The 18,976-nt window shown below is 42.8% G+C and overlaps 1 protein-coding gene across 3 annotated transcripts in view; it reads right to left on the bottom strand.

Moving 5' to 3' along the window:
* LOC115459808 (transient receptor potential cation channel subfamily M member 7-like) overlaps positions 1–18,976 on the bottom strand; it is a 214,101-nt gene that overhangs the window by 10,007 nt on the left and 185,118 nt on the right. For all 3 annotated transcript variants that reach the window (XM_030189591.1, XM_030189592.1, XM_030189593.1), the window contains one exon: positions 2,851–2,902. In XM_030189591.1, coding sequence (XP_030045451.1) covers positions 2,851–2,902 — 52 coding nt within the window. The remainder of the gene's footprint in view (positions 1–2,850; positions 2,903–18,976) is intronic.

Genomic DNA, 18,976 nt, shown 5'->3' with positions numbered 1-18,976 from the left:
ATATAGTGCATATATGAAAAATATGGCTGCCGAAAGGGGGGGGGTGGCAGGGGGAAAAATTCCCTGGGCCTGGCCTCCAAGGGGGGCCCGGTGCAAGAGCCTGTCTCTCCTGCTCCTGTCAGGACCCGGATGATTGTGTTAATGCGATAACACATTCCCAGCACACAGGAGCAGGAGACAGACAGACCCCGGTGCTGGGCATCCTTGGAGGCCAGGGAGGAGCAGACACACAATGCGGGAAGGTAGGGAGCGGTGGCAGCCTGAGCGAATGAGGGGCGGCAGCAGCTGCAGCCCTGCCCTGGGCCTGGTTCTGTCTCTTGGCGGCCCTGCATAGGCGGAGTCTGGGCGGAGCATAGGCATGACTCAACTTACTATAAGTTATGTATGTATCTTCAACAATTAGGTGCACACACTTCTGTCAGTTCCATGGCTGGTGTGAGGACTCGCACCTAACCTATTCGATAAAGAAAAGTAAACATCTGTGCTTCTTTATATTATAGGCTCCTACCAGGCACCGTGTAGATGCCTATTTGGAGGTGCCCAGCTAAAGAACTGCCCCCTTTGAGGGTGATTTTATAACAGGTGGCCTTTGTGCTAAGCAGGGGCGTAGCCAGACTTTGGTGGGAGGGGGGTCCAGAGCCTGAGGTGAGGGGGCACATTTTGCCCCCCCCCCCCAGTGCTGCCGACCCCTCCCTGCCACTGCTGACCCCCCCCCCGCCATTGCCGACCGCCGCCACCACCAACAACAACTTTGACCCCCCCCCTGCTGACGACCCTCTCGACCCCCCTCCTGCTGCCAACCCTCCCCCGCCGCCACCGTCGCCTATCTTTGCTGGCGGGGGACCCCAACCCCCGCCAGCCGAGGTCCTCTTCTTCTGGCACAAGGCTTCATTCTGTTTCTGAGTCTGACGTCCTGCATGTTGTACGTGCAGGATGTCAGACTCAGAAACAGAACGAAGCCTTGCGCTGGAAGAAGAGGACCTCGGCTGGCAGGGGTTGGGGTCCCCCACCAGCAAAGGTAGGCGATGGCGGGTTGGCGGTGGGAGGGTGGGTCGAGAGGGTCATTGGCAGGGGGGTCCATGGCCAAATCTACGGGGCCCCGGTGGCCCCACGTAGCTACGCCACTGGTGCTAAGGCCAAGCAGGTGCCTATTTTCACCTATTTTATAGAGACACATGTGTCTTCATTAGGGTTACCATATGTCTGGTTTTACCTGGACATGTCCTCTTTTTGAAGACACTGCGGGGCATCGGGCGGGTTTTGCCAACCTGCCCATTTGTCCGGGTTTGCGGACAAATGGGCAGGCTGATGGCAGAAGTCTTTCAAGGTCACTGCTTGAACTCTCAGCAGCCATTTTGTAGCGGCGCTGGGAGGAACAGAGGTCTGCAGTCGCGCTGGGCAGGAAAGAAAGGGCTCTTTCCTGCCCCGAAGAGGCCACTAGACCACCATAGCACTACAATAAGGTACAGGAGGGGTGGGGAGGGGATGTGAATGGAGTCATGTGGGTGGAAGGAGGCTGGAAAAATGTTTGGGGAGGGGATATATATGAGGGAAGAAAGAGGGAATTTGGCTTTCTTGGAGGAAGTCAAGGAGACAGGGGGTGGGGCAAGGATGTGACAGGTGGTGGGGCAGGGTGATATTTTTTGTCCTCTTTTTTCTCACAGCAAATATGATAACCCTAGTCTTCATAAACTATTAGGGGTGAAGTGCCAAAACTCGTTAGGTTGAATACCCTGACATTTATGCTTCTTGGAAGCAGGTACAAACATTAATGCATATGCATATATTTTATAAACAATGAGCATAAATCACAACTCCACCCACACACCACCCAAATTCCACTTAACACGCATTCTACACCGAACTTTGGGCCAAAGGCTGGTGTAAATGCTCAGGTCTAACTAATGGCAGTTAGGAGCAGAAATGTAGGTATTCTGTAACACCACGCCTAAATTTTGAGGACATCCCTGACCCTCAAAACCAATCAAACAAGAGTAGAGGCTGACCAAAGGATGAATCCAACACTGGAGATGGTGCTTGAAAAATGCTTCAGGCTGCTTTACTTGTTCAGTATTTCCTTTGAATACTATTGTGACCCCTAAGGCAGGCGTTTTGACACCGAAACATGGACTGTGTCAGGTCCTTTTGGCCAAGAAGCAAATAAAACGTCTTTCAAGCACCATCTCCAGTGCTGGATTAGTCCTTTGGTCAGCACCTACTCTTGTTTGGTTTTGTTTACGTAGAGATTCTTCCTGTTTGCTGTTCCTGATCCCCACTCATGCCCCTCCCATGGCCACACCCTTTTGGAGTTGCTATGAAATTTAGTCGTCTGTGGATAGAGAGTAGAGCAGAACCGCGTGTAACTCTTAATTAATGTCAATAAAATGCTTATTAACACCAATTATTGCTTGTTAGCGCTGAGGTAGCCAATTACGTGGCATGCGGACATGTGATCCGTGCATAGAATTGGGCACCTAACTGTGGGTGACCTGTACAGAATCTGGAGGATGCTCTTTAATGTGCAAAAAAGGCCTTTGGAAGTGAAAAATCTTTAAGAAAGTTATCGCTTTTATACTTTTCTGGTACACAAAACTAAACAGGACTTTCTGTCTTTTATACAGCAAGAATAACACTAAGGGACTCTTTTACTAAGCGGCGGAAAGCTTTAACGCAGTGCTTTTCCAGCCGTGCCTCAGCGCGCAGGAAACCCATGCACTAAAAAGAGCGCAGGCCACTTTTTAGCACGGCTTAGTAAAAGGGCCCCTAAGTTTTTGAAGAATTTTAATGCTGAGCCAACAAAAGATTTCACATGCTGTAACACACATACACTTTGAATCTGGCTAACTTTACCTCTTTTCCCCTGCCATTATCACTGAGGGATCAGTCAAATTCTCACCAACACCTTCATTAAAAAAAAAAGTAGGAAGAAAATAACATTAATTAGTAGTAGTAGAATTATTTCATTAGATTAAAGAAATGCATACAATAGGGAAGGGTGAGGAAGACACTCCATGGTTCAGATTTTGATTTATTCTCCAGAATGACCTTGGTCTTGCCTCTACTGCACCCTTATGTCTACATAAATATCAATATATACAGGTAATATCCGTAATTCCTATATGCAGGCACTTAGAGGCCCCTTTACTAAGCTGTGTTAGGAGCTAACATGAGTTCTGTGGGACATGCTCAGGTACCCTATGGTAAGTGCCATTTTAGCATGCGCTAATCCACACACTGAAACACTTTTTGAGGGACGGTGTGTTCCTGCGCTAATCAGTTAGCACAGCTACATTACCACATGTCCGTTGGTTATTGTTCACTTTTGAGGTGAACTTTGGCTTCATTTGTAGAATTAATTAGGTGAAACTATACCCAGGACAATGGAGGTGAATCTCATGGATAATATAAATGAAATTGAGCTGCAAGACAACGATCATGAATTATTGCTCTATAAGGCCTGTTTGATTGCAAACAAAATGCACCTACACTCTCACTGTGGAGAAATCTCATGTATGAACTATTGCAAACGGAGAGACTTTCTGTGCTTCAAGCAGGGGAGAGGGCAATTAATATATTTCGAAAAGTGTAGAATCCCTTCTTGAGTTCATTGACCGTGAGACTACACAGTGCTCTTTTTGAATTCCCTTCAAGTGGGACATTCGTGATGTAATGATTCTATACATATGGAGTGACAAGTAGAGTTATTTGGTCGGGTCTTTTTTTGAGGGGGGGGAGAGGGGATTACTTCAAAAATTTTTTATTGAAGATTTATCATAGCCAAATAGAATTTAACATGTATAATGCCCATTTCCTTCTACACCTCATTCCTCCTTTGTTCAATTTACTTATCCGTTAACCCCATTAATATTACGTTTACTAGAAATTGTATATTCTTCTTACAACTTGTAATTCTTCTTATTGTTACTATGTAAGCCGCATTGAGCCTGCCATGTGTGGGAAAGCGCGGGGTACAAATGTAATAAATAATAATAATAATAATAATGTTACTGCCTTGGCTGTATTTTTTTATATGGTTTCAAGTTACTTTGGGTTTTCTATCTCACTAATGAAACAAATATCTGAGCGGCTTACAATGTAATCACAGATAGAGAGAAAAATGGTTGAGGAGAGCTGCAAATAAAGGTGAAAAATATTGTACAGGAAAGCAGGAGAAGAAATGGGTCAGGATAGCTACATGATCCAGGCGTACCCCGGCAGGCCTCAGCCGCACCTGTAAGCCTCTGTACTAAAAAATGTTTTCAATTCAGACTTAAATGTTTGAAGAGATGTAAGAGATCTAAGCTGTGATGGTAACTGATTCCAGAGCTCCAGGCCCTGAATCGAAAAAAATCGATCACCTTATAGCTTCACGAGTAAAGTCTCTGAAAGAGGGAATGATGAGACGGGCATTGTTGTGATGATCTGAGAGCTCTAGACGAGCGATATTGAATCAAATAACAAGTGAGGAAAAGGGGCTCACCAGAGACCAAGGTCTTCTAAACTAATATCAATAAAGATGATTTTTTTCCATAAATAATATATAATATATATACAGAGACATTTTAGATAGGTTGCAGAAGTAAGAATGAGGTGTACAGGTCAGTGGGTTTCAAGTTTCACCAGTATTTTAGAACAGAATCTGCCAATGCAGAGCCTGTTCTAAAATACAGGAGGAATGGATTGGGCAGACATGCTGTAAGGTGCCCACAAGCCTGCTACTTTTAGGCACCCCATTTATGCCAGCCAGGTTTATGACAGGTGTAAGTGGGGTACTGAGGGGCCATTTTACTAAACCATGTAAGCGCCTGCTCATGCTCAATGTGCGCCAAAATGGAGTTACTGCTTGGCTACCTCGTGGCTCTTACGGTAATTTCATTTTTGGCACGCGTCCGATACGCACATCTGAAAAATAATTTTTCTTTTCGGATGCACATATCGGATGCGCGCCAAGTGGCATTTGACGCACCTAGGTCATTACCACCCAGTTACCACGTGAGTCTTCACTGCTAGGTCACTGGCTGGCGGTAAGGTTGCAGACCCAAAATGGACGCGTGGCAATTTTGATTTTGCCGCACATCCATTTTTGGCAAAAATTGTAAAAAAGGCCTTTTTTACAGGCGTGCTGAAAAATGGATTGGTGTGCACCCAAAACCTGGGCCTACATTACTGCAAGCCATTTTTCAGCTCACCTTTCTAAAAGGACCCCTTAATTTACACTAGTATTTAAAGACACTTGGAAGCCCTTACTCTCACCCCCGTATTACCAGGGCTCTTAAACGGAAATGCCTTGCAGAATTGCCCCACGTGCACACAGCCAAATTCCACATTGCAGATCACTAATGGCATACTGGAACCCACTGATACTTAGTGGCTCCCAGTGCCGAGCAACATCGTTAAAGGCGCTGTTCATACCTATTTGAAGACATTAGATTTGCCGCATTGTAGTGTTTCAATATGACTTAAAGCTTTTTCAGCATCTATTAGATTTTTGTTCCAAAATATTAGCACTACATCTGTTTTTCACATGAGTTCATTTTCAGATGATTCCATTAAAATACACTGTACTTTTTCTTTATTAAATGTGCCGTAAGGGTTTACTTTTTGTGTTCCTCTATGTATGCATTGCTCTATTGACTTTAATGGGGCTGATCTTTTTTCATGAAATGTTACTGACTCTACATTTTTATTTCAAGGTTTGTGGATATGTTTACACACTTGGCTTCACATTCATTTAATAGGTTACTACCGATACTTTTTTTTCAAGATGTGTTGCATTGGTTCTTTTTTCTTTTCTTCTCTGTTTTCAAATGCGATGTAAGAGTCCACTTATTTACTTGACAATGGTAGTATCACTCCACTCTCTTCGATGGGACTTACTTTTTTAGATGTGGTTCAGAGATGAAACTGTTTCTACATTATTACAATGATCTGTTCCTAGCCAGATCCAAAGGTCTCTATTCTATCCTCATCCTTCTCGATCTATCTGATGCTTTTGACATTGTTGATCACAACCTACTCCTTGATACACTGTCCTCACTTGGATTTCAGGGCTCTGTTCTTTCCTGGTTTTCTTCTTATCTCTACCAGCATACCTTTAGTGTATACTCTAGTGGATCCTCCTCTACTTCTATCCCACTGTCAGTTGGTGTACCTCAGGGATCTGTCCTGGGACCTCTTCTCTTCTCCATCTATACTTCTTCCCTTGGTACTCTGATCTCATCCCATGGTTTTCAGTATCATCTTTACGCTGATGACTCCCAGATCTACCTCTCCACACCAGAAATCAAAGTATCAGCCTGCCTCTCTGACATTGCTGCCTGGATGTCTCAGCGCCATCTGAAACTAAACATGACCAAGACTGAGCTTCTCATCTTTCCCCCTAAACCAACCTCTCCTCCTCCCCCATTCTCTATTTCTGTGGATAACACTCTCATCCTTCCTGTCTCATCAGCTCGTAACCTTGGGGTCATCTTCGACTCCTCCCTCTCCTTCTCTGCACATATTCAACAGACTGCTAAAACCTGTTCTTTCTTTCTCTATAATATCAGCAAAATTCGCCCTTTCCTTTCTGAGCACACTACCAGAACCCTCATCCATGCTCTTATCACCTCTCACTTAGACTATTGCAACTTGCTTCTCACAGGTCAACTTAGCCATCTCTCTCCTCTTCAATCTGTTCAAAATTCTGCTGCACGACTAATATTCCGCCAGGGTCGTTATGCTCATATTAGCCCTCTCCTCAAGTCACTTCACTGGCTTCCTATCCGTTTCCTCATACAGTTCAAACTCCTCTTATTGACCTATAAGTGCATTCACTCTGCAGCTCCTCAGTACCTCTCCACTCTCATCTCTCCCTACATTCCTCCCAGGGAACTCCGTTCACTGGGTAAATCTTTCTTATCTGCACCCTTCTCTTCCACTGCTAATTCCAGACTCCGTTCCTTTTATCTTGTTGCACCATATGCCTGGAATAGACTTCCTGAGCCGGTTCGTCAAGCTCCATCTCTGACCGTCTTCAAATCTAAGCTAAAAGCCCACCTTTTTGATGCTGCTTTTAACTCCTAACCCTTGTTCACTTGTTCAGAGCCCTTATTTTAATATTCCCTTATCTCTTGTTTGTCCTGTTTGTCCTAATTAGATTGTAAGCTCTGTCGAGCAGGGACTGTCTCTTCATGTTCAAGTGTACAGCACTGCCTACGTCTAGTAGCGCTATAGAAATGATAAGTAGTAGTAGTATTTCTTATTCACACCATCTTAGGTACGTTATGCACATTGCTTTTCGTTTAGTACCTTGAAACTTAACCTATGATTTTCTCATGGTCCTTTTCACTGGATGTCTTTTTTACAATACTTTTTTCAATTAATTAGTTGTTAGTCTTCTACACATTTTCCCTCCCTTATTTCTCATTCATACTATCTGGGTCCATCATATACATCATTTTTTAAATTTAGTACCTTGTCTCTTTTACCCAGGTTGTTCATCTACATAACCTCCTTTTGTTCTTACAGACCTCTTTTAGCGGTTCAGTTTGTGAAGACAGATATGTGTTTTGATCTCATTACACTTACTCCTTCTTTTATACTTATTCAGTTGTTTAATTTGCCTCTTTGTTCTTAATAATGAGATTGATTTGTTATGCGACTCACATTTATCTTTTATCACTTGTTCCTGACAATGATTTTTTTATGCTACTTACATCTATTTTTTATCACTCATTCCCGACAATATGTTTTTCAATTTTAACATTCTTTTAACTATTATTTTAATGTTTATTGCTGTAACACTACATTTGTGTTATTTGTTATTATGTTTTCTAATTGTTTATATAGACTTCTGAGGCAGGCACGTGGGTACCAAAACACGGTGCCTTGTTGAATCATCATTAAGAATCACCAATAAAAGCTTTATTTTCATATTGGGTGCTCCTTGGTCTGTGTTGGAAGTGCCTTGATCCGTTTCTTAATCCTGTCTTCCTTCTTTGTACTTCCCCGTGGGATTATAATGTCCTCTCCACATCTGTGATTTGTCTGCATTTATTGTCTGGACCAGAACATGACCTTCTAGACCAGTGACAATATCCTGAGCTACAGTGAGGCTCACCCTAATCAATTACTATAAGAAGTTAGTCCAGATGCTACTATGACAACGGAAGAGACAGAGTCATTGATGGATCAAATGCTGAATATAGTAAATTTAAAAAAAGAATATTGTCAGAAATTATCTCCACTTTTATACCATTTTAAATTATTGTAGGGCTAAGAGAATACCAAGAAGTCTGAGAATATTCAAGGGCCCTACAATGTTTTTAGATGATCAAGAGTTTCTAGATAAATGGTGTTCTATTTTAAATAAATGTAGTTTAGATCTTATGATTTTAATAGCAGAAACATCAAATAATAAGATAAGTCCCTACGCGAAACACAAGAGATTAATTTAAACTCTTCGCAACTCAATGATCCACATTATCAACTAGTACTTCAAGATATTATCAGGAAAATTGATAAGTTCAGAGATGATATCAAAGAAACTAAAGCCATGAAATTTAAGAGATAATGAATGAGATCCCATCTACCCTATTGTGAAAGCCAAAACATATTATTCTTGGAAGAATAAGTCAGGTGAGGTGTCTCATCCTGATAAAGACTCGCATATGGATACCACTGCACCTTTGAAACAGAGCAGGAAGAGAGTCAGGCGTGACTCTGGGGATTTCTACACTTCCCCTTTGAACAGCCCCACTGCATTACCACCTTTAGCTCATATTCCTTCTCTAGCCTCACCACCACCTCGAACATCTCTTCATTCTGATGCTTTTTTAGAACTACTTTGGAAGAAAGATTCCATGGAGATACCAACATACCATCAACAACAAATAAGAGGCAGATATCCAACACGAGGAAGAGGATGGGGCAGAGGTGGGGGTGTGTACAGGTACCAGCAGTTCTCCAGCAGGGAACGTCAGAGGACTGATGGAGATGAATCTCAAATACTACAGAAAGGACTATCCTTTAAATGCAGCACATTTTGCTTCTACTCTGAAAGGCTAATATTTTTACATCAGTCAATACATTTCAGTATGTCCACCTACAGACTGTCATATATCACAGAAATCATTTTTCATCATATCACATGATATATGGGTCCAACAGTTTCAACATTCAACTGTTATAATTATTGGGGACATATATCAAGGGGACCTGGCAAGCTTCCCAAACGTACAAACATTCTATACATGTTATTCCTGGAATTGTGGATTTTTCCCAAGTCCATTTAGTAGCAGTTTATGGATTTGTCCTTTAGGAAACCGTCTAACCCCTTTTTAAACTCTGCCAAGCTAACCGCCTTCACCACATTCTCTGGCAACGAATTCCAGAGTTTAATTACGCATTGGGTGAAGAAACATTTTCTCCAAATTGTTTTAAATTTACTACTCTGTAGTTTCATTGCATGCCCCCTAGTCCTAGTATTTTTGGAAAGCGTGAACAGACTCTTCACATCCACCTGTTCCACTCCACTCATTATTTTATATACCTCTATCATGTCTCCCCTCAGCCATCTCTTCTCCAAGCTGAAAAGCCCTAGCCTCCTTAGTCTTTCTTCACAGGTAAGTCGTCCCATCCCCGCTATCATTTTAGTCGCCCTTCGCTGCACCTTTTTCCAATTCCACTATATCTTTCTTGAGATGCGGCGACCAGAATTAAACACAATACTCAAGGTGCAGTCGCACCATGGAGCGATATAACGGCATTATAACATCCTCACACCTGTTTCCATACCTTTCCTAATAATACCCAACATTCTATTTGCTTTCCGAGCCGCAGCAGCACACTGAGCAGAAGGTTTGTGTATTATCGATGACGACACCCAGATCCCCTTCTTGGTCCGTAACTCCTTTGTTCCAACTGTGAAGAATAACACGTTTCAAACAAGGGTGGATCTTTTCAAGTTCAATCGCAAACTCCAAATTATTCATTCTTTTTCCAACACAGTTACTACCTGTACAGATGATATCAGTGATAAAGAATCCTTCAATGTGGAATCCTCCTGGACCCCCTAACCCATCATACAGGCATTCAGTTCATGTACTGAATGAGACCTGAAGAAATTGGAGATGAAAAGAAAACCTTGGTTCTATAACCTTACCACCTTACCAAAGCAGAATGTGAAGCAGTGCATACACTTTTCCACAATCAAAATATAGTTATAAAACCAGCTGACAAAGGTGGTGGCATTGTGATTACAAACTGTATAGACTACGTTAACAAGATCCAGAGAGAACTAGATGATTTTCCAGTATTATGTCAAACTTCAAAAAGATCCAACAGAATCTTTGCAAAAAGACATTGTCGAACTGATTACCATCTCCACAAAAATGGGATTTCTTCTAAGGAGAGTGACTTTCTCTAGATGAAACATCTGGTTGCCCCACAATTTATGTTCTTCCTAAGATCCATAAATCTCTTGTAAATCCACTGCAAACGGTTCAGTTTTGGAACCTCTTTCTGTTTTTACAGACTTTTTTTGTGTCCGTTCGTTCCACTCATTCCTTCATATATCAGAGACACAACACACATGATCAATTTTTACAGGACTATAATGGAGATTTAATAGACACCTTGATGGTTACACTCGATATCGACTCATTATATACTAATATCCCTAGAAGCCCTCTCAATCATTGAACAGACTCTATGTGCAAGAAAAGACCACAGGCGAATTTTCAATCATCTAATTCTTACATTCGCAACTCTTGCTATAAGAATTATTTTTGTTTATCAAGACACATTCTACCAATAGGTAAATGAGACAGCAATGAGGTCCACCATGGTCTCCGACCTGGCTAACATATACGTGGAGGGGCATAATCGAATGGAAACGCCTATCTCCATGGGCATTTATCTCCGAGAATGGGTCCGTGAAGGGGCGGGCCGAACCGTATTTTCGAAAAAATGGACGTTTTTGAGCTGGGCGTTTGATAATGGAAATTAAAAATGCCCAGCTCAAAAACGTCCTAATTCGAGCCATTTGGTCGTGGGAGGGGCCACGATTCGTAGTACACTCGCCCCCCTGATATGCCAGGACACCAACTGGGCACCCTAGGTCAGTGCGGTGGACTTCAGAAAAAGCTCCCACATGCATAGCTTCCTTACCACGGGTGCTGAGCTCCCAACTCCTCTCCCCCAAAACTCACTACCCACAAATGTACAACACTACCATAGCTCTTAGGGGTGAAGGGGGCACCTACATGTGGGTACAGTGGGTTTTGGAGGCCTCCCATTTACCAGCACAAGTGTTACAGGTGTGGGGGGGGGGATGGGCCTGGGGCCACCTGGCTGAAGTGCACTGTGGTACCCACTAAAAGTGCTCCAGGGACCTGCATACACGCAGGCCTCTAGGACTGGTTGCTGCTATATAACATTGGCACACCAGTTGACACCTGAAGACTAATCTCTACGAAAACGTCCTTTATTGGAATAACCGCCTTTACTCACAGTTAACTGCAGATCAGAGGTTGTGCCCCACTGGCAACGAGTCTCCCTGGTACTGAGATGAGCAGTAGGTCAGAGCTGGCAGAATGCTGTACAATGCCCTCTTTCAGCCACATTCAAGGGAAGAACTAAGTTCTCTAACGTGGCTAACACAGGAAAGGGAACTAAAACTGGCTTACAAAAATGGCCACTACCACATGGACTACAACAGGAAACACAACAGGGCACACTCTGACCCAGTAGACAGGGGGAAAAGCACCATGGGAGAAGAGCCTACCAACTACCAACATCGTGAGACTGTAACAGAAGCTAATGAAATCACGGAGCCCAATACCCTACACCCACCACAATGCAATGCTGATGTGACCCTGTACTGCACCCGAGAGCCACATCTGACCCAGGGAAAGGCTGTGACAGGATCGAACACATTCTACTGTCATGGAGGTGGGTACGGCATTTGAGGCTGGCATAGAGGCTGGAAAAAAAGTTTTTAAAGTGGGGTTTTTTTAGTGGGAGGGGGTTAGTGACCACTGGGGGAGTCCGGGGTGGTCATCCCCGATTCCCTCCAGTAGTCATCTGGGCAGTTGAAGGACTTTTTTGGGACTTGTTCGTGAAAAAAAAGGTCAAAAAAAGTGACCCAAAATCGCAGTAAAAATGCCTTTTTTTTTCGATTATCAGCTAAAGACGCCCATCTCTCCTCGGCTGATAACCACGCCCCAGTTCCGCCTCCACCACGCCCCAGTCAACTTTATTCATTTCCGCGACGGAGTGCAGTTGGAAGCCCAAAATCGGCTTTCGATTATACCGATTTGGGCGCCTTTGCGAGACAAACGTCTATCTCCCGATTTAGGTCGCACTATAGGCGTTTTTTTCTTTCGAAAATAAGATGGATAGTAACATAGTAAATGACGGCAGATAAAGACCTGTACGGTCCATCCAGTCTGCCCAACAAGATAAACTCATTTTACATGGTGTGTGATACTTTATATGTATACCTGAGTTTGTATATGTAATTATTCTAAACTCAGGGGACATTCCCACAGTAAAACAGAGCAAAACTAATATCAGTTTCAAAATTATGTACTCTAGATGTTTACAAAGTAGTCTTTTTATTATATAACTCATGTAGTATTAACAAATCATAACAATTACATTCACTCTATTTAATCTACTCAGTTAGACCACATAAACCTATGAAAAGATATATATTCCCAATGTGTTTGATATTGTCAATAAATAAACCAAATAGAAGACTCCAAAAAGCCACTTAACTCTCTCATAAAAACCATAAAGGGTCCACATCCATTGGGATTTCTTTTTCAATGAATCCACATCAGTGATATCACTGAAATGCAGCACATTTAAATTGCTGAATGCTTCTACTCTGAAAGGCTAATATTTTTACATCAGTCAATACATTTCAGTATGTCCACCCACAGACTGTCATATCACAGAAATCATTTTTCATCATATCACATGATATATGGGTCCAACAGTTTCAACATTCAACTGTTATAATTATTGGGGACATATATCAAGGGGACCTGGCAAGCTTCCCAAACGTACAAACATTCTATACATGTTATTCCTGGAATTGTGGATTTTTCCCAAGTCCATTTAGTAGCAGTTTATGGATTTGTCCTTTAGGAAACCGTCTAACTCCTTTTTAAACTCTGCCAAGCTAACCGCCTTCACCACATTCTCTGGCAACGAATTCCAGAGTTTAATTACGCATTGGGTGAAGAAACATTTTCTCCAAATTGTTTTAAATTTACTACTCTGTAGTTTCATTGCATGCCCCCTAGTCCTAGTATTTTTGGAAAGCGTGAACAGACGCTTCACATCCACCTGTTCCACTCCACTCATTATTTTATATACCTCTATCATGTCTCCCCTCAGCCATCTCTTCTCCAAGCTGAAAAGCCCTAGCCTCCTTAGTCTTTCTTCACAGGTAAGTCGTCCCATCCCCGCTATCATTTTAGTCGCCCTTCGCTGCACCTTTTTCCAATTCCACTATATCTTTCTTGAGATGCGGCGACCAGAATTAAACACAATACTCAAGGTGCAGTCGCACCATGGAGCGATATAACGGCATTATAACATCCTCACACCTGTTTCCATACCTTTCCTAATAATACCCAACATTCTATTTGCTTTCCGAGCCGCAGCAGCACACTGAGCAGAAGGTTTGTGTATTATCGATGACGACACCCAGATCCCCTTCTTGGTCCGTAACTCCTTTGTTCCAACTGTGAAGAATAACACGTTTCAAACAAGGGTGGATCTTTTCAAGTTCAATCGCAAACTCCAAATTATTCATTCTTTTTCCAACACAGTTACTACCTGTACAGATGATATCAGTGATAAAGAATCCTTCAATGTGGAATCCTCCTGGACCCCCTAACCCATCATACAGGCATTCAGTTCATGTACTGAATGAGACCTGAAGAAATTGGAGATGAAAAGAAAACCTTGGTTCTATAACCTTACCAAAGCAGAATGTGAAGCAGTGCATACACTTTTCCACAATCAAAATATAGTTATAAAACCAGCTGACAAAGGTGGTGGCATTGTGATTACAAACTGTATAGACTACGTTAACAAGATCCAGAGAGAACTAGATGATTTTCCAGTATTATGTCAAACTTCAAAAAGATCCAACAGAATCTTTGCAAAAAGACATTGTCGAACTGATTACCATCTCCACAAAAATGGGATTTCTTCTAAGGAGAGTGACTTTCTCTAGATGAAACATCTGGTTGCCCCACAATTTATGTTCTTCCTAAGATCCATAAATCTCTTGTAAATCCACTGCAAACGGTTCAGTTTTGGAACCTCTTTCTGTTTTTACAGACTTTTTTTGTGTCCGTTCGTTCCACTCATTCCTTCATATATCAGAGACACAACACACATGATCAATTTTTACAGGACTATAATGGAGATTTAATAGACACCTTGATGGTTACACTCGATATCGACTCATTATATACTAATATCCCTAGAAGCCCTCTCAATCATTGAACAGACTCTATGTGCAAGAAAAGACCACAGGCGAATTTTCAATCATTTAATTCTTACATTCGCAACTCTTGCTATAAGAATTATTTTTGTTTATCAAGACACATTCTACCAATAGGTAAATGAGACAGCAATGAGGTCCACCATGGTCTCCGACCTGGCTAACATATACGTGGAGGGGCATAATCGAATGGAAACGCCTATCTCCATGGGCATTTATCTCCGAGAATGGGTCCGTGAAGGGGCGGGCCGAACCGTATTTTCGAAAAAATGGACGTTTTTGAGCTGGGCGTTTGATAATGGAAACTAAAAATGCCCAGCTCAAAAACGTCCTAATTCGAGCCATTTGGTCGTGGGAGGGGCCACGATTCGTAGTACACTCGCCCCCCTGATATGCCAGGACACCAACTGGGCACCCTAGGTCAGTGCGGTGGACTTCAGAAAAAGCTCCCACATGCATAGCTTCCTTACCACGGGTGCTGAGCTCCCAACTCCTCTCCCCCAAAACCCACTACCCACAAATGTACAACACTACCATAGCTCTTAGGGGTGAAGGGGGCACCTACATGTGGGTACAGTGGGTTTTGGAGGCCTCCCATTTACCAGCACAAGTGTTACAGGTGTGGGGGGGGGGATGGGCCTGGGGCCACCTGGCTGAAGTGCACTGTGGTACCCACTAAAAGTGCTCCAGAGACCTGCATACACGCAGGCCTCTAGGACTGGTTGCTGCTATATAACATTGGCACACCAGTTGACACCTGAAGACTAATCTCTACGAAAACGTCCTTTATTGGAATAACCGCCTTTACTCACAGTTAACTGCAGATCAGAGGTTGTGCCCCACTGGCAACGAGTCTCCCTGGTACTGAGATGAGCAGTAGGTCAGAGCTGGCAGAATGCTGTACAATGCCCTCTTTCAGCCACATTCAAGGGAAGAACTAAGTTCTCTAACGTGGCTAACACAGGAAAGGGAACTAAAACTGGCTTACAAAAATGGCCACTACCACATGGACTACAACAGGAAACACAACAGGGCACACTCTGACCCAGTAGACAGGGGGAAAAGCACCATGGGAGAAGAGCCTACCAACTACCAACATCGTGAGACTGTAACAGAAGCTAATGAAATCACGGAGCCCAATACCCTACACCCACCACAATGCAATGCTGATGTGACCCTGTACTGCACCCGAGAGCCACATCTGACCCAGGGAAAGGCTGTGACAGGATCGAACACATTCTACTGTCATGGAGGTGGGTACGGCATTTGAGGCTGGCATAGAGGCTGGAAAAAAAGTTTTTAAAGTGGGGTTTTTTTAGTGGGAGGGGGTTAGTGACCACTGGGGGAGTCCAGGGTGGTCATCCCCGATTCCCTCCAGTAGTCATCTGGGCAGTTGAAGCACTTTTTTGGGACTTGTTCGTGAAAAAAAAGGTCAAAAAAAGTGACCCAAAATTGCAGTAAAAATGCCTTTTTTTTTTCGATTATCAGCTAAAGACGCCCATCTCTCCTCGGCTGATAACCACGCCCCAGTTCCGCCTCCACCACGCCCCAGTCAACTTTATTCGTTTCCGCGACGGAGTGCAGTTGGAAACGCCCAAAATCGGCTTTCGATTATACCGATTTGGGCGCCTTTACGAGACAAATGTCTATCTCCCGATTTAGGTCGCACTATAGGCGTTTTTTTCTTTTGAAAATAAGATGGATAGTAACATAGTAAATGACGGCAGATAAAGACCTGTACGGTCCATCCAGTCTGCCCAACAAGATAAACTCATTTTACATGGTGTGTGATACTTTATATGTATACCTGAGTTTGTATATGTAATTATTCTAAACTCAGGGGACATTCCCACAGTAAAACAGAGCAAAACTAATATCAGTTTCAAAATTATGTACTCTAGATGTTTACAAAGTAGTCTTTTTATTATATAACTCATGTAGTATTAACAAATCATAACAATTACATTCACTCTATTTAATCTACTCAGTTAGACCACATAAACCTATGAAAAGATATATATTCCCAATGTGTTTGATATTGTCAATAAATAAACCAAATAGAAGACTCCAAAAAGCCACTTAACTCTCTCATAAAAACCATAAAGGGTCCACATCCATTGGGATTTCTTTTTCAATGAATCCACATCAGTGATATCACTGAAATGCAGCACATTTAAATTGCTGAATGCTTCTACTCTGAAAGGCTAATATTTTTACATCAGTCAATACATTTCAGTATGTCCACCTACAGACTGTCATATATCACAGAAATCATTTTTCATCATATCACATGATATATGGGTCCAACAGTTTCAACATTCAACTGTTATAATTATTGGGGACATATATCAAGGGGACCTGGCAAGCTTCCCAAACGTACAAACATTCTATACATGTTATTCCTGGAATTGTGGATTTTTCCCAAGTCCATTTAGTAGCGGTTTATGGATTTGTCCTTTAGGAAACCGTCTAACCCCTTTTTAAACTCTGCCAAGCTAACCGCCTTCACCACATTCTCCGGCAACGAATTCCAGAGTTTAATTATGCATTGGGTGAAGAAACATTTTTTCCAATTTGTTTTAAATTTACTACACTGTAGTTTCATCGCATGCCCCCTAGTCCTAGTATTTTTGGAAAGCGTGAACAGATGTTTCATATCCACCTGTTCCACTCCACTCATTATTTTATATACCTCTATCATGTCTCCCCTCAGCCGTCTCTTCTCCAAGCTGAAAAGCCCTAGCCTCCTTAGTCTTTCTTCACAGGAAAGTCGTCCCATCCCCGCTATCATTTTAGTCGCCTTTCGCTGCACCTTTTCCAATTCCACTATATCTTTCTTGAGATGCGGCGACCAGAATTGAACACAATACTCAAGGTGCGGTCGCACCATGGAGCGATATAACAGCATTATAACATCCTCACACCTGTTTCCATACCTTTCCTAATAATACCCAACATTCTATTCGCTTTCCGAGCCGCAGCAGCACACTGAGCAAAAGGTTTGTGTATTATCGACGACGACACCCAGATCCCTTTCTTGGTCCGTAACTCCTAACATGGAACCTTGCATGACGTAGTTATAATTCGGGTTCTTTTTCCCACATGCATCACCTTGCACTTGCTCACATTAAATGTCATCTGCCATTTAGCCGCCCAGTCTCGTAAGGTCCTTCTGTAATTTTTCACAATCCTGTCGCGAGTTAACGACTTTGAATAACTTTGTGTCATCAGCAAATTTAATTACCTCGCTAGTTACTCCCATCTCTAAATCATTTATAAATATATTAAAAAGCAGCGGTCCTAGCACAGACTCCTGAGGAACCCCACTAACTACTCTTCTCCATTGTGAATACTGCCCATTTAACCCCACTCTCTGTTTCCTATCATTCAACCAGTTTTTAATCCACAATGAGTTTTATATACAGTATATACTAGTAAAAAAGGCCCGTTTCTGGCTGAAATGAAACGGGCGCTAGCAAGGTTTTGCGCGGAGTGTGTATGTTTGAGAGAGTGTCTGTGAGAGTGACTGTGTGAGAGTGAGAATGTGCAAGTATGTGTGTGTGACAGAGAGTGGGTGTGAGTGTGTCTGTGAGAGAGCGTGTGCGAGTGCGTATGTGAGACAGTGAGTGTCCTTCCCTGTCCCCCCTGTCAGGTGTCAGGACTGGGGGGACTGTGGACAGTCATGAAGGCAGCCCCTACCAAAATAATGAAAGCAAGACCATTTGTATAATAATCACTGCATTCCAGAGAACAAAATGTAGCAAGTTCTACATGCTATCTTTTGCTTTCTGTATTCAGTAGCTGACAGGCTTGCTAGACTTACCTAAGTGGCTGCAGCTGCAATACACTGAAAAGAAAGCAAGGAAACCTATGAGACGTCGATACGCCGTCCCCTTGGCCTCTGACGCTCCTCCCTTCTTCTATTTGACTTCCCTCTGATAGGTGCATCATTCGGTGTGACGCTCCTCCCTTTTCCTGTTTCAGTTCCCTTTGATAGGTCAGAGCGGTGCAGCTGTGACACTCCTCCCTTCTCTGATAGGTCAGGGCGGGGCAGAGATGTAGTGTGCTTAAAAATGGTTACAGAGCTTCGAACATACGAACTGTTGAAGCTCTTTAAGTGGGAGCCAGTGAAGTTTTTCTCTTAGGGGCTTCATGCTTTCATATTTTGTTTTGCCAAATATGAGTCTGGCTGCGGTATTCTGGGCTGTTTGAAGTTTCTTAATAGTCTGTTCTTTACAGCCCGCGTATAGTGCGTTGCAGTAGTCCAGGTGACTTAGCACCATTGACTGTACCAGGTTACGGAAAATGGCTCTTGGAAAGAAAGGTTTTACTCTCTTGAGTTTCCACATGGAGTGGAACATCTTTTTTGTTGTGTTCTTCATGTGGGTTTCAAGTGTGAGGTTTCGATCAATGGTAACTCCCAGAATTTTCAGATTGTTTGAGACTGGAAGAGAAAAGTTTGGTGTG

Source organism: Microcaecilia unicolor, chromosome 1, assembly GCF_901765095.1.
Source record: "Microcaecilia unicolor chromosome 1, aMicUni1.1, whole genome shotgun sequence".
In the NCBI taxonomy this organism is placed as follows: Eukaryota; Metazoa; Chordata; class Amphibia; order Gymnophiona; family Siphonopidae; genus Microcaecilia; species Microcaecilia unicolor.
The sequence above is the reverse complement of the archived record's forward strand: the minus strand, read 5'-3'. Positions and strand labels throughout refer to the sequence as shown.